We start from the raw sequence: 14,586 nt of genomic DNA, 5'->3' as shown, positions 1-14,586 counted from the left end.
CAGTGTCCCAATGTCCCGGTGTCCCAGCGCCCCGGTGCCCCAATGCCCTAATGTCCCAGTATCCCAGCGCCCCAATGCCCCACTACATGTTCTGGGTTATAGGAAACACAGTGAATCCACCTACCGGCCTCCCCGAGCAGTTGGCCACCGACAGGTTGGTGATGGCGGCCGATGTCCACTTTGCCAGCCAGAAGTCAATGGCCACCATGACAGAATGTTTGAGCAGCTGGGAGAGCACCAGTAGGGGGAGCAGCAGGATGCCGGCCGAGCTCAGGTACTTGCCACAGGCCCGCCAGGGCATCTTTGCTCTTTGGTGCAGGACGGACGAGAGGTTGTCATCATCTTCCTCACTCTCCGATATCTCCTCTGTCACAGGCATGGAATGGGTTAATGAGGGGTAACGCAGGCAGCTGGGGGCACTATTGCCCCCCCTCAGCTCACTGGCACAATGCTTAGGGGAAACAGCGCCCCCTGCTGCCTCAGCAAAGAGATTTATTGCTTTTATTGATTGTATTTAATAATTGGCTTTTAATTTACCTTCATCCTCTTCATCATCCCCCAGAAGGGCGTCTCGGGGGTAAATGGTTCTCGTTAAATTCATCCGCTCCCCCCCGGCTTTCCGGTCTAAAATGATCTCCTGGGGGAGGAAGTGAAAGAATTGGGTTGGATCTGACCCCTGGGAGGCACCGTAGGAAAGTGCTGATTGGCCAGAGACAGACAGGACACGTATGGGTTAAACTTTACATTCTGAATGATTTGCCTTCACTTTTGCCTGGTTGTTAGGGACCCTGACCATGGCAACTAAAAACTGTTTTTCTTTAAGACCTTAGTGCTATGGTTATTGCTTAAAGTCAAAATGAAAAAACTAATTAATTCTAATTTACACCAAAATGAGTGTTCAACTTCCCCTTTAATATGACAAATGGTATTAAAGGGATTAATATCCCACCACGGGTACTGGAAACTACATTTCCCACAATTCCCAGCCACCCAATGCCAGGATTATGTGCTAAATAACAAAAGGAAGGAAATACAGGGACAAACCTGGCCACGCCCCTTCCCATGATCCTCCTTCCCACACACCTTGTACACTTAACCCCCCCATCCCCATATATATTGTACCCCCCCCAACCAACATACTTTCTCCAATTCCTGGTCCTGCCGGTTCATGAGGGTTTTCCAGTGTTCGTAGAGTTCGGGGTCTGATTTCTGGATGTCCTTGAGGGTCCCCTCCCTCTGAATTGTCCCGTCCTTCATTGCGATGATCTGCGGGGATTAAAGGGCAACTTAACACTCAGAATTGGTTTTCTTCCTGTGTGCCCCCCCCCAACTGTTTGGCCTTATTCCCCCCCATTCTACCTCTTCTTCTACCCCCCCTTCTATATTTCCCCTCTCCCCCCATTTGTCTCTCTACTCCCCGAACCCCCTTTCCCTTCCCCTCTCCCCCCATTTGTCTCTCTACTCCCCGAACCCCCTTTCCCTTCCCCTCTCCCCCATTTGTCTCTCTACTCCCCGAACCCCCTTTCCCTTCCCCTCTCCCCCATTTGTCTCTCTACTCCCCGAACCCCCTTTCCCTTCCCCTCTCTCCCCATTTGTCTCTCTACTCCCTGAACCCCCTTTCCCTTCCCCTCTCCCCCCATTTGTCTCTCTACTCCCCGAACCCCCTTTCCCGTCCCCTCTCCCCCCATTTGTCTCTCTACTCCCCGAACCCCCTTTCCCTTCCCCTCTCCCCCCATTTGTCTCTCTACTCCCCGAACCCCCTTTCCCTTCCCCTCTCTCCTTCTGTCTCTCATCCCCTCTCCTTTCCTTTTCTATTCCCCCCCCAACTGTTTGGCCTTACTCCCCCCCATCCTCCTCTTCTCCCCCCTTCTATATTTCCCCTCTCCCCCATTTGTCTCTCTACTCCCCGAACCCCCTTTCCCTTCCCCTCTCTCCTTCTGTCTCTCATCCCCTCTCCTTTCCTTTTCTGTTCCCCCCCCCCCAACTGTTTGGCCTTACTCCCCCCCATCCTCCCCCTTCTCCCCCCTTCTATATTTCCCCTCTCCCCCATTTGTCTCTCTACTCCCCGAACCCCCTTTCCCTTCCCCCTCCCCCCATTTGTCTCTCTACTCCCCGAACCCCCTTTCCCTTCCCCTCTCCCCCATTTGTCTCTCTACTCCCCGAACCCCCTTTCCCTTCCCCTCCCCCCATTTGTCTCTCTACTCCCCGAACCCCCTTTCCCTTCCCCTCTCCCCCCATTTGTCTCTCTACTCCCCGAACCCCCTTTCCCTTCCCCTCTCCCCCCATTTGTCTCTCTACTCCCCGAACCCCCTTTCCCTTCCCCTCTCCCCCCATTTGTCTCTCTACTCCCCGAACCCCCTTTCCCTTCCCTCTCCCCCATTTGTCTCTCTACTCCCCGAACCCCCTTTCCCTTCCCCTCTCTCCATCTGTCTCTCATCCCCTCTCCCATTCCCCGGGGGGGGGGGGTAGTTACCCAGTCGGCATGGGGCAGGTACTGCAGTTTGTGGGTCACTAGGACGGTCGTTCTCTTATTGTCGCGGAGCATTTTCAGGATCCCCTCGTGCATCAGGTGGTCACTAAGGTGAATGTCGAGCGCAGAGAAGGGGTCGTCCTGTCGGACACAGAGAAACATTTATTGCACTTTGGACCCATCAGAACAATCAAATCTACAACCCCCCCAAATACTTGAACGTGATGGACGTGCGTCTTTTTTCAACCTAACTTACTATGTTACTATGTTACTGTGCCCCCCCCTATAACTCACACACAGGTGGATTCTGGGAGTTGGAGTCCAAGATGAGGTTTTGGATCTCTAGTTGCTCCGCCCAGTGACCCGGGGGGGGGTGGAACCGACACAATGACACTGAGAGTAATTAGCGCTAATGGGGGGCAGAGGGGAAGGTAGAAGAGCCCATTCGGGGGCAATAAAAAGCCCTTCTGCTCAATCCCACTCAGCTCAATGATTCAATGAATTGATTGGGAGCCGGGGGATACGGTAAGTAATACCCCCCCCCCCCCGGGGTAATGAGCCAATGAACTGGCAGCATTAGGGGCAAGTGATGGGCAAACAGCCCGTGTTGCACTATTCTCACTATTAAATACTGATCATGGGGGGGGTATGGCCTCATTATCTGGGTATTGGGGTGCGGGAAGGAAATGACACTTATTGTTGCTTATTGAGCTGTTTATTAAGAGAATAAATCTGTATATTTATGGCTCCGACCTGAGCAAACAGAGCAGCGATTCCATCCATATTGGGGGGGCAATAGGGGTAATACCCAGAGGCACCCCATAAGCAGCGCAGTGGGAGGGGCTCTTACCAAGAACACCACGCTGGTTTGCTGGTACAGGACTCGTGCCACGCTGATTCGCTGCCGCTGCCCCCCGGACAGGTTGATCCCCTGCAGGAGACATAAAGTGATATTGGGGGTACAGGGAATGTAGGGGGTCCAGCTTGTGTTCATATCTTGTATAGAGGGGCCCCAAACTTGTACTGCCCCCAGAGGGGCAAATAGTGAGATCCTGCTGGCAGTGGGGCTACAGATTTGGGTGCATTAATATAAAATACACAGTGCTGTACAGTGAGACACAATCTCTTCTTGCGCCACAGAGCTTGCACTCTAACACACAGGCCCAACCCTCTTATGGACCCATGTGTGGCAGTTCTGTAGCAAAAAGAAGGTAAAAAGGGAATGGCCTGTGTTTAATAGGAGCATGCTGATAGGCTAGGAATGGCATGAATGTATTAGAAGCACACTGATAGGCTAGGGATAGCCTGTGTTTAATAGGAGCATGCTGATTGGCTGGGAATGGCCTGGGGTTATTAGGAGCATGCTGATTGGTTGGGAATGGCCTGGGGTTATTAGGAGCATGCTGATTGGTTGGGAATGGCCTGGGGTTATTAGGAGCATGCTGATTGGTTGGGAATGGCCTGGGGTTATTAGGAGCATGCTGATAGGCTAGCAGTGGGCTGGGTAACAGTACTAGTACAAGTATCTTGTGTTCTGCATAAACCAAGAGCCACATCCCTGTCCCCAAAGTTCCCCCAAATAATTCTACTGACCCGCTCCCCAATCTGTGTCTGGTCTCCGTGGGGCAGAATATCAATATCCGGCTGTAGGGAGCAGGCATCTATAATGGCTTTGTACCTGCGGGGGGAGAAGCAAGAGATGAGGAGGAGGAATGGGCGGGGGGGCAGAGACCTGACTGGGACACCCCCAATGTACCGAAGGCTTCTGGGTAAAGCTTGGGGGTCACTTTTATTAAAGGCAGCGCATAATGTCCCCGGGGCACAATTTCTCTGGTGAAGGAAGATTTTGCCTTTATTAAAAATGGCTCCATGGCTTCTACCATCCCTGTCTGTGTAGCCCCATGTTCCATTGTCTGTTACTGAATCTGGGCAGGGAGGAGACTGGGGGCACCAGTGAGAAATAAATGGAGAATATGACTAGGGTTGGGGTTAGGGATAGGGATAGGGATAGGGTTAGGGTTAGGGATAGGGTTAGGGATAGGGTTAGGGATAGGGTTAGGGTTAGGGATAGGGTTAGGGATAGGGTTAGGGTTAGGGATAGGGTTAGGGATAGGGATAGGGATAGGGTTAGGGTTAGGGATAGGGATAGGGTTAGGGTTAGGGATAGGGATAGGGATAGGGTTAGGGATAGGGTTAGGGATAGGGTTAGGGATAGGGTTAGGGTTAGGGATAGGGTTAGGGATAGGGTTAGGGTTAGGGATAGGGATAGGGTTAGGGTTAGGGTTAGGGTTAGGGTTAGGGTTAGGGATAGGGTTAGGGTTAGGGATAGGGTTAGGGATAGGGTTAGGGTTAGGGTTAGGGATAGGGTTAGGGATAGGGTTAGGGATAGGGTTAGGGTTAGGGATAGGGTTAGGGATAGGGTTAGGGTTAGGGATAGGGTTAGGGATAGGGTTAGGGTTAGGGATAGGGTTAGGGTTAGGGATAGGGTTAGGGTTAGGGATAGGGTTAGGGTTAGGGATAGGGATAGGGTTAGGGATAGGGTTAGGGATAGGGATAGGGTTAGGGTTAGGGATAGGGTTAGGGATAGGGTTAGGGTTAGGGTTAGGGATAGGGTTAGGGTTAGGGATAGGGTTAGGGATAGGGATAGGGATAGGGTTAGGGTTAGGGATAGGGATAGGGTTAGGGTTAGGGATAGGGATAGGGTTAGGGATAGGGATAGGGATAGGGATAGGGTTAGGGATAGGGTTAGGGTTAGGGTTAGGGATAGGGATAGGGTTAGGGATAGGGATAGGGATAGGGTTAGGGATAGGGTTAGGGTTAGGGTTAGGGATAGGGATAGGGTTAGGGATAGGGATAGGGTTAGGGATAGGGTTAGGGTTAGGGTTAGGGATAGGGTTAGGGATAGGGTTAGGGATAGGGATAGGGTTAGGGATAGGGTTAGGGTTAGGGATAGGGATAGGGATAGGGTTAGGGATAGGGATAGGGTTAGGGATAGGGTTAGGGATAGGGTTAGGGTTAGGGTTAGGGATAGGGATAGGGTTAGGGATAGGGTTAGGGTTAGGGATAGGGTTAGGGATAGGGTTAGGGTTAGGGTTAGGGATAGGGTTAGGGATAGGGTTGGGGTTAGGGATAGGGATAGGGTTAGGGTTAGGGTTAGGGTTAGGGATAGGGTTAGGGATAGGGATAGGGTTAGGGTTAGGGTTGGGGTTAGGGATAGGGTTAGGGATAGGGTTAGGGATAGGGTTAGGGTTAGGGATAGGGATAGGGTTAGGGTTAGGGTTAGGGATAGGGTTAGGGATAGGGTTAGGGTTAGGGTTAGGGATAGGGTTAGGGATAGGGTTGGGGATAGGGATAGGGTTAGGGTTAGGGTTAGGGATAGAGTTAGGGATAGGGTTAGGGATAGGGTTAGGGATAGGGATAGGGTTAGGGTTAGGGATAGGGTTAGGGATAGGGTTAGGGTTGGAGTTAGGGATAGGGTTAGGGATAGGGTTAGGGATAGGGTTAGGGTTAGGGTTAGGGTTAGGGTTAGGGTTAGGGATAGGGTTAGGGATAGGGATAGGGTTAGGGTTAGGGTTGGAGTTAGGGATAGGGTTAGGGATAGGGATAGGGTTAGGGATAGGGTTAGGGTTAGGGTTAGGGTTGGGGTTAGGGATAGGGTTAGGGATAGGGTTAGGGTTAGGGTTAGGGATAGGGTTAGGGTTAGGGATAGGGTTAGGGTTAGGGTTAGGGTTGGAGTTAGGGATAGGGTTAGGGTTAGGGTTGGAGTTAGGGATAGGGTTAGGGATAGGGTTAGGGATAGGGTTAGGGATAGGGTTAGGGTTAGGGATAGGGTTAGTGTTAGGGCTAGGGCTAGGGTTAGGGTTGGAGTTAGGGTTAGGGTTAGAGTTAGGGTTAGGGTTGGGGTTAGGATTAGGGTTGAGGTTAGGGTTGGGGTTGGAGTTAGGGTTGGGGTTGGAGCTAGGGTTGGAGTTAGGACTAGGGTTAGGGTTGGGATTAGGGTTAAGGTTAGGGTTGGGATTAGGGTTGGGGTTGGAGTTAGGACTAGGGTTAGGGTTGGGATTAGGGTTAGGGTTAGGGTTGGGATTAGGGTTGGGGTTGGAGTTAGGACTAGGGTTAGGGTTGGGATTAGGGTTGGGGTGGGAGTTAGGACTAGGGTTAGGGTTGGGGTTGGAGTTAGGACTAGGGTTAGGGTTGGAGTTAGGACTAGGGTTAGGGTTAGGACTAGGGTTAGGGTTGGGGTTGGAGTTAGGATTAGGGTTAGGGTTGGAGTTAGGACTAGGGTTAGGGTTGGGGTTGGAGTTAGGACTAGGGTTGGGGTTGGAGTTAGGACTAGGGTTGGGTTTAGGGTTGGGGTTAGGACTAGGGTTAGGGTTGGGGTTGGAGTTAGGACTAGGGTTAGGGTTGGGATTAGGGTTAAGGTTAGGGTTAGGGTTGGGATTAGGGATGGGGTTGGAGTTAGGACTAGGGTTAGGGTTGGGATTAGGGTTAGGGTTGGGATTAGGGTTGGGGGTTGAGTTAGGACTAGGGTTAGGGTTGGGGTTGGAGTTAGGACTAGGGTTAGGGTTGGAGTTGGGACTAGGGTTAGGGTTGGGGTTAGGACTAGGGTTAGGGTTGGGGTTGGAGTTAGGACTAGGGTTAGGGTTGGGGTTGGAGTTAGGACTAGGGTTGGGGTTGGGTTTAGGGTTGGGGTTAGGACTAGGGTTGGGGTTAGGGTTAGGACTAGGGTTAGGACTAGGGTTGGGGTTGGGTTTAGGGTTGGGGTTAGGACTAGGGTTAGGGTTGGGGTTGGGGTTAGGGTTGGGGTTGGAGTTAGGACTAGGGTTAGGGTTGGGGTTAGGACTACGGTTAGGGTTGGGGTTGGAGTTAGGACTAGGGTTAGGGTTGGGGTTGGGGTTAGGACTAGGGTTAGGGTTGGGGTTGGGTTTAGGGTTGGGGTTGGAGTTAGGACTAGGGTTAGGGTTGGAGTTAGGGTTAGGGTTGGAGTTGGGACTAGGGTTAGGGTTGGGGTTAGGACTAGGGTTAGGGTTGGAGTTGGGACTAGGGTTAGGGTTGGGGTTGGAGTTAGGACTAGGGTTAGGGTTGGGGTTGGAGTTAGGACTAGGGTTAGGGTTGGAGTTGGGACTAGGGTTAGGGTTGGGGTTAGGACTAGGGTTAGGGTTGGAGTTGGGACTAGGGTTAGGGTTGGAGTTAGGACTAGGGTTAGGGTTGGGGTTGGAGTTAGGACTAGGGTTGGGGTTGGGTTTAGGGTTGGGGTTAGGACTAGGGTTGGGGTTAGGGTTGGGGTTAGGACTAGGGTTAGGGTTTGGACTAGGGTTGGGGTTGGGTTTAGGGTTGGGGTTAGGACTAGGGTTAGGGTTGGGGTTAGGGTTGGGGTTAGGACTAGGGTTGGGGTTAGGACTAGGGTTAGGGTTGGGGTTAGGGTTGGGGTTAGGACTTGGGTTGGGTTTAGGGTTGGGGTTGGAGTTAGGACTAGGGTTGGGTTTAGGGTTGGGGTTGGAGTTAGGGTTAGAGTTGGGGTTGGAGTTAGGACTAGGGTTAGGGTTGGGTTTAGGGTTGGGGTTGGAGTTAGGACTAGGGTTGGGTTTAGGGTTGGGGTTGGAGTTAGGGTTAGAGTTGGGGTTGGAGTTAGGACTAGGGTTAGGGTTGGGTTTAGGGTTGGGGTTGGGTTTAGGGTTGGGGTTGGGGTTGGAGTTAGGACTAGGTACAGGGTCAGTGATGTATGGGAGCCCCATTACACCAGCCTACACTGCTATAGCCCAACTGGGCCCACAGAGCTAACAATCTATGGGAATATGTAATTCCTTGGGCTCAGCCAATGGAGCGACACATTAGTTCTGACAGATTCGGGTCACACACAGACGGGGCAGCGCCTCTCACTTCTGCTTGTTGAACGGACTCTCGAACGTGATGTTCTCTTCCACGGTGGCGTTGAGCAGCCAAGGCTTCTGGGAAGCGTAGGCCACGGCCCCTCTCCTCCTATAGCGAGAGAGCAGCAGCAGTCAGGGAGTTATCGGCTCGGGGGGGGCTCCTTATTGCTACACATTCCCATTCATCTCCCATTGTTCTGCCCCTGCTTCCTTATAATAACCCTAAGCCCTGCCCCCCCCCCCCGCTGCCCCCCCCCATTGCCCCGGGGCCCCTCAGTGGGACGAGTGACATCCCAGTGACAGGGATTCTCTTTCCATGTGACCCACACTCAGCGCAGGGATGTCACATGTATCGTCGGCACGGACACGTTGCACACGCGGGGGGGGGGGGCTCATGTCATGCAATGTGACTGGCAAAGGCTCTAAAGGGGTTGTGGATACAGGGAACGGCAGCCAGTGGGATACTGGGAATTACCCAACAGAATATGTCCCTTTGCACTTCATTTGCTGTACTCAGTTGGCCAGTGGGCAAATAACAATGGTGTCAGTGGCTACCCCCTCCCCCCCATCTATTGCACAGTGCAACTCCCTGTATCCCTATCCTGCCAAAGAGCATGCTGGGAGTTTTAGTCCAACAACAGGATTACATGGAGCCGGGTACATACGTGTTTAAAATAACTGAGTTTGGGGGGTAGATATGGGGCATATTCCCCACTGGAGGCAGTTCTGGGGTTCAAGTGGAGGAGGGGCTAAATATTTAACTAGGGTGTTTGTGATTGGCCGAGAGTGGGTTCAGAGGCAGCTGCTCCATATTCAGGGGGTGACAAAGTGCTCCCTTACCCCTATAGCACCCAGTATACCCAGTACCCATACAGTATTTGCCTCCATAGTGCCGTGCCCAGGGTGGGGCACATTAGAGTGTGAGTAATTGGGCCCAGAGGGCAGAGGGCGAGACTAATGCTCGGAACCAGCAGGGAGAACCCTATGGATAGAATATTCTGGGGAGTCGGAACTTACTGGGGTTCCGGGGCGCAATATTGGCTGAATGAGAGACTCAATGGGCCAATAAAATACAGGAGTTCTGCTTTAAAGGGGAAGTTGCCCCTCACACAGGACAAATGGGGGTAAAATGAATGTTTAGTCGTTACTCAGTTCCTAGGATCTTTATAATGAATTGCCTGATGATTAGCCCCGCCCCCTGCCCCCATGGGATTGTGGGAAATGTGTGACACCTGGAGATGCCCCAGGAGTAACTATCTCTGATCCTTAGGGCAAAACCCAACTGCAAGGAGCTTGGTCACATGATCGGTTCAGTTGATTTCGGTTGCTAGGGGTAACTAGGAGGTGCAGAATGGGCCAGGATAAAGGGTAACTGTTCCCAAGCAGATGGTGCTGATACCCAGGGCAGTGTGTGTGCATTGGGGGTGGGTAACCAGGAAGCCCCCGGGGGTGGGGGGGCATTTCTGTTCTTCTGAGATAAAGGAGTTAGAGATACAGTGCAGCTCAGCCCGGCAGAGAAGGGAGCAACCATAGAGACCGGAGCTGAGTGGGTAATAGGATCCCTGTGTTACTCGGGGGCGGAGCTACTCCCACGGGGGGGGGGGGGGGGAAATACCAATTAAACTGCCCCAGGGAATGAACTAACAACACCGGAGCCTCTTGTGCTTCTCTTTCCCTTCAGCCTCATATTCACCTTATATTTATATTTAGCAACAAGAGGGAGGGTTTGTATCCCCTTTAATCCCTATAAATCTGACTCTGCAGGATGAAAGCTCGCTGCTGATTGGCTCATACTGATTACTACACTGGGAAATGAGTAAATTAGCCCAATTAACTAAAAATGCTCTCCCCCTCCCCCCCCCCCCCCGGGCCCCCTGTGTCTCTGTACCAGGAATGACCAAGCGCAGGGCTGTAAGAACCCGTCACAGGCACCGGATCCCTGGCAGGATCCATCAGCTCCGCTTCCATGAGCCCCCGGGGGTGTTACATCTCATCCAATCAGCAGGAACGGCCCATTCACTCAGCACCTTCAGTCTCCCCCCCCCCCCCATCCCTTTGGGGTAATGGGCAGAACTGCGGGTACCAGGGAGATAGTACTGCCAGTGGATGGGATATGTGTGTATGGGGGGGTATATTAATGTGTGTATGGGGTAACAGAGTCTGGGGGGGGTATATTAATGTGTGTATGGGGTAACAGAGTCTGGGGGGGTATATTAATGTGTGTATGGGGTAACAGAGCCTGGGGGGGGTATATTAATGTGTGTATGGGGTAACAGAGTCTGGGGGGGGTATATTAATGTGTGTATGGGGTAACAGAGTCTGGGGGGGTATATTAATGTGTGTATGGGGTAACAGAGTCTGGGGGGGGTATATTAATGTGTGTATGGGGTAACAGAGCCTGGGGGGGGTATATTAATGTGTGTATGGGGTAACAGAGTCTGGGGGGGGTATATTAATGTGTGTATGGGGTAACAGAGTCTGGGGGGGTATATTAATGTGTGTATGGGGTAACAGAGCCTGGGGGGGGGGTATATTAATGTGTGTATGGGGTCACAGAGCCTGGGGGGGGGTATATTTATCTGTGTATGGGGTAACAGAGCCTGGGGGGTATATAAATGTGTGTTTGGGGTCACAGAGCCTGGGGGGGGTATATTAATGTGTGTATGGGGTCACAGAGCCTGGGGGGGGGCATATTTATCTGTGTATGGGGTAACAGAGTCTGGGGGGTATATTAATGTGTGTATGGGGTAACAGAGTCTGGGGGGGTTATATTTATGTGTGTATGGGGTAACAGAGCCTGGGGGGTATATTAATGTGTGTATGGGGTAACAGAGTCTGGGGGGGTATATTAATGTGTGTATGGGGTAACAGAGTCTGGGGGGGGTATATTAATGTGTGTATGGGGTAACAGAATCTGGGGGGTATATTAATGTGTGTATGGGGTAACAGAGTCTGGGGGGGTATATTAATGTGTGTATGGGGTAACAGAGCCTGGGGGGGGGTATATTAATGTGTGTATGGGGTCACAGAGCCTGGGGGGGGGTATATTTATCTGTGTATGGGGTAACAGAGCCTGGGGGGTATATAAATGTGTGTTTGGGGTCACAGAGCCTGGGGGGGGGGGTATATTAATGTGTGTATGGGGTCACAGAGCCTGGGGGGGGGTATATTTATCTGTGTATGGGGTAACAGAGTCTGGGGGGTATATTAATGTGTGTATGGGGTCACAGAGCCTGGGGGGGGTATATTAATGTGTGTATGGGGTCACAGAGCCTGGGGGGGGTATTTTTATCTGTGTATGGGGTAACAGAGCCTGGGGGGTATATTAATGTGTGTATGGGGTAACAGAGTCTGGGGGGGGTATATTAATGTGTGTATGGGGTAACAGAGTCTGGGGGGGGTATATTAATGTGTGTATGGGGTAACAGAGTCTGGGGGGTATATTAATGTGTGTATGGGGTAACAGAGTCTGGGGGGGGTATATTAATGTGTGTATGGGGTAACAGAGTCTGGGGGGTATATTAATGTGTGTATGGGGTAACAGAGTCTGGGGGGGTATATTAATGTGTGTATGGGGTAACAGAGCCTGGGGGGTATATTAATGTGTGTATGGGGTAACAGAGTCTGGGGGGGTTATATTTATGTGTGTATGGGGTAACAGAGTCTGGGGGGGTTATATTTATGTGTGTATGGGGTAACAGAGTCTGGGGGGGTATATTAATGTGTGTATGGGGTAACAGAGTCTGGGGGGTATATTAATGTGTGTATGGGGTAACAGAGTCTGGGGGGTTATATTTATGTGTGTATGGGGTAACAGAGTCTGGGGGGGTATATTTATGTGTGTATGGGGTAACAGAGCCTGGGGGGTATATTAATGTGTGTATGGGGTAACAGAGTCTGGGGGGGTTATATTTATGTGTGTATGGGGTAACAGAGCCTGGGGGGGGTATATTTATGTGTGTATGGGGTAACAGAGTCTGGGGGGGTTATATTTATGTGTGTATGGGGTAACAGAGTCTGGGGGGGTTATATTTATGTGTGTATGGGGTAACAGAGTCTGGGGGGGTTATATTTATGTGTGTATGGGGTAACAGAGTCTGGGGGGGTTATATTTATGTGTGTATGGGGTAACAGAGTCTGGGGGGTTATATTTATGTGTGTATGGGGTAACAGAGTCTGGGGGGGTTATATTTATGTGTGTATGGGGTAACAGAGTCTCGGGGGGTATATTTATGTGTGTATGGGGTAACAGAGTCTGGGGGGGTTATATTTATGTGTGCATGGGGTAACAGAGTCTGGGGGGGGGTATATTTATTGTGTGTATGGGGTCACAGAGTCTCGGGGGGTATATTTATGTGTGTATGGGGTCACAGAGTCTCGGGGGGTATATTTATGTGTGTATGGGGTCACAGTATCAGTAAGTTTATGGCCCTGGGGGGGGTATATTACACATGACTGCAATTCTGGGCCCTGGGCAGTAGGTGGCGCCACTATAGTGATTATACAAGGGGTGAGACTATAACGACCCAGTCAGTACCGATGCCCAGTTAGTGATTGTGGCAGAACGATGGATGACCCCCCCCCCCCCCCCCCCGGGACTCAGAAACAGACTTGTCACTCACTTTATTAACCTATTCATTATCTGAACACACTGTGCCCCCCCCCCTTATAACTGCCCCACAGAAACAAATCCCATTGGCTTCTTACCCCCCAGCACATAAAACAGGGGCAGATTTTATTACCTGGTCTCCACGTCGATGGCCGTCTCCTTATCTGGGCTGTGGGAGAGAGAGACGGGGGCAGATTACGGGCAGATTAGGGGCAGATTAGGGGCAGATTAGGGGGCAGAATGGGGCAGCAGTGCGAGGGTTAAAGGCAGATCAATAACATGGGAGTCGTTACGCTGATGGGGCAATTCAGTCATTAAAGGGAAATACAGATCAATAGGAAGGTGTAACACAAGGGTAATTAGGGATGTGATCCTGGGGGGCCGGGGGGCCAGGGGGGGGGATATATAATAGGGAGCCTATTGATTGGCTGAGATTCTATATATGTCATTTATTCCATCATGGTCTGGAATTATCCCATTGAATTTAATGGCTTGTATTCTCTATGGGCATGGCCAGGGGGCTGCTGGGAAATATTAACCCATTGTATTGCCCACTACTATGGGCATGGCCAGGGGGCTGCTGGGAAATATTAACCCATTGTATTGCTCACTACTATGGGTATGGCCAGGGGGCTGCTGGGAAATATTAACCCATTGTATTGCTCACTACTATTGGCATGGCCAGGGGGCTGCTGGGAAATATTAACCCATTGTATTGCCCACTACTATTGGCATGGCCAGGAGGGTTGCTGGGAAATATTAACCCATTATATTGCCCACTACTATGGGCATGGCCAGGGGGCTGCTGGGAAATATTAACCCATTGTATTGCTCACTACTATGGGCATGGCCAGGGGGCTGCTGGGAAATATTAACCCATTGTATTGCTCACTACTATGGGTATGGCCAGGGGGCTGCTGGGAAATATTAACCCATTGTATTGCTCACTACTATGGGCATGGCCAGGGGGCTGCTGGGAAATATTAACCCATTATATTGCTCACTACTATGGGTATGGCCAGGGGGCTGCTGGGAAATATTAACCCATTATATTGCTCACTACTATGGGCATGGCCAGGGGGTGCTGGGAAATATTAACCCATTGTATTGCTCGCTACTATGGGCATGGCTAGGGGGCTGCTGGGAAATATTAACCCTTTGTCTTGCTCACTACATATGCCATATACACTGTATCTATCTATAGGGGCACATTCACAGGGCTGCCTTCAACTGGTATGGCGTGCCAATGTAATGGGTAAGGTGCCAATGTAATGGGTAAGGTGCCAATGTAATGGGTAAAGTGCCAATGTAATGGATAAGGTGCCCATGTAATGGGTAAGGTGCCAAAATAATGGGTAAGGTGCCAATATAATGGGTAAGGTGCCAATGTAATGGGTAAGGTGCCAATATAATGGGTAAGGTGCCAATGTAATGGGTAAGGTGCCAATATAATGGGTAAGGTGCCAATGTAATGGGTAAGGTGCCAATATAATGGGTAAGGTGCCAATGTAATGGGTAAGGTGCCAATATAATGGGTAAGGTGCCAATGTAATGGGTAAGGTGCCAATATAATGGGTAAGGTGCCAATGTAATGGGTAAGGTGCCCATGTATGGTGTGAGGCACTCCCTGCAGGCGCTAG

The 14,586-nt window shown here is 51.2% G+C and overlaps 1 protein-coding gene across 3 annotated transcripts in view; it reads right to left on the bottom strand.

Moving 5' to 3' along the window:
- abcc8 (ATP binding cassette subfamily C member 8) overlaps positions 1 to 14,586 on the bottom strand; it is a 70,619-nt gene that overhangs the window by 12,631 nt on the left and 43,402 nt on the right. For all 3 annotated transcript variants that reach the window (XM_031900330.1, XM_031900332.1, XM_031900331.1), the window contains 8 exons: positions 13,080 to 13,115; positions 8,348 to 8,446; positions 4,064 to 4,148; positions 3,321 to 3,401; positions 2,474 to 2,611; positions 1,141 to 1,266; positions 538 to 637; positions 125 to 366 (listed from right to left, as the gene is read on the bottom strand). In XM_031900330.1, coding sequence (XP_031756190.1) covers positions 125 to 366; positions 538 to 637; positions 1,141 to 1,266; positions 2,474 to 2,611; positions 3,321 to 3,401; positions 4,064 to 4,148; positions 8,348 to 8,446; positions 13,080 to 13,115 — 907 coding nt within the window. The remainder of the gene's footprint in view (positions 1 to 124; positions 367 to 537; positions 638 to 1,140; positions 1,267 to 2,473; positions 2,612 to 3,320; positions 3,402 to 4,063; positions 4,149 to 8,347; positions 8,447 to 13,079; positions 13,116 to 14,586) is intronic.

This window comes from Xenopus tropicalis, chromosome 4, assembly GCF_000004195.4.
Source record: "Xenopus tropicalis strain Nigerian chromosome 4, UCB_Xtro_10.0, whole genome shotgun sequence".
Taxonomy (NCBI): domain Eukaryota; kingdom Metazoa; phylum Chordata; class Amphibia; order Anura; family Pipidae; genus Xenopus; species Xenopus tropicalis.
This window is presented reverse-complemented; position numbering and strand designations above follow the sequence as displayed.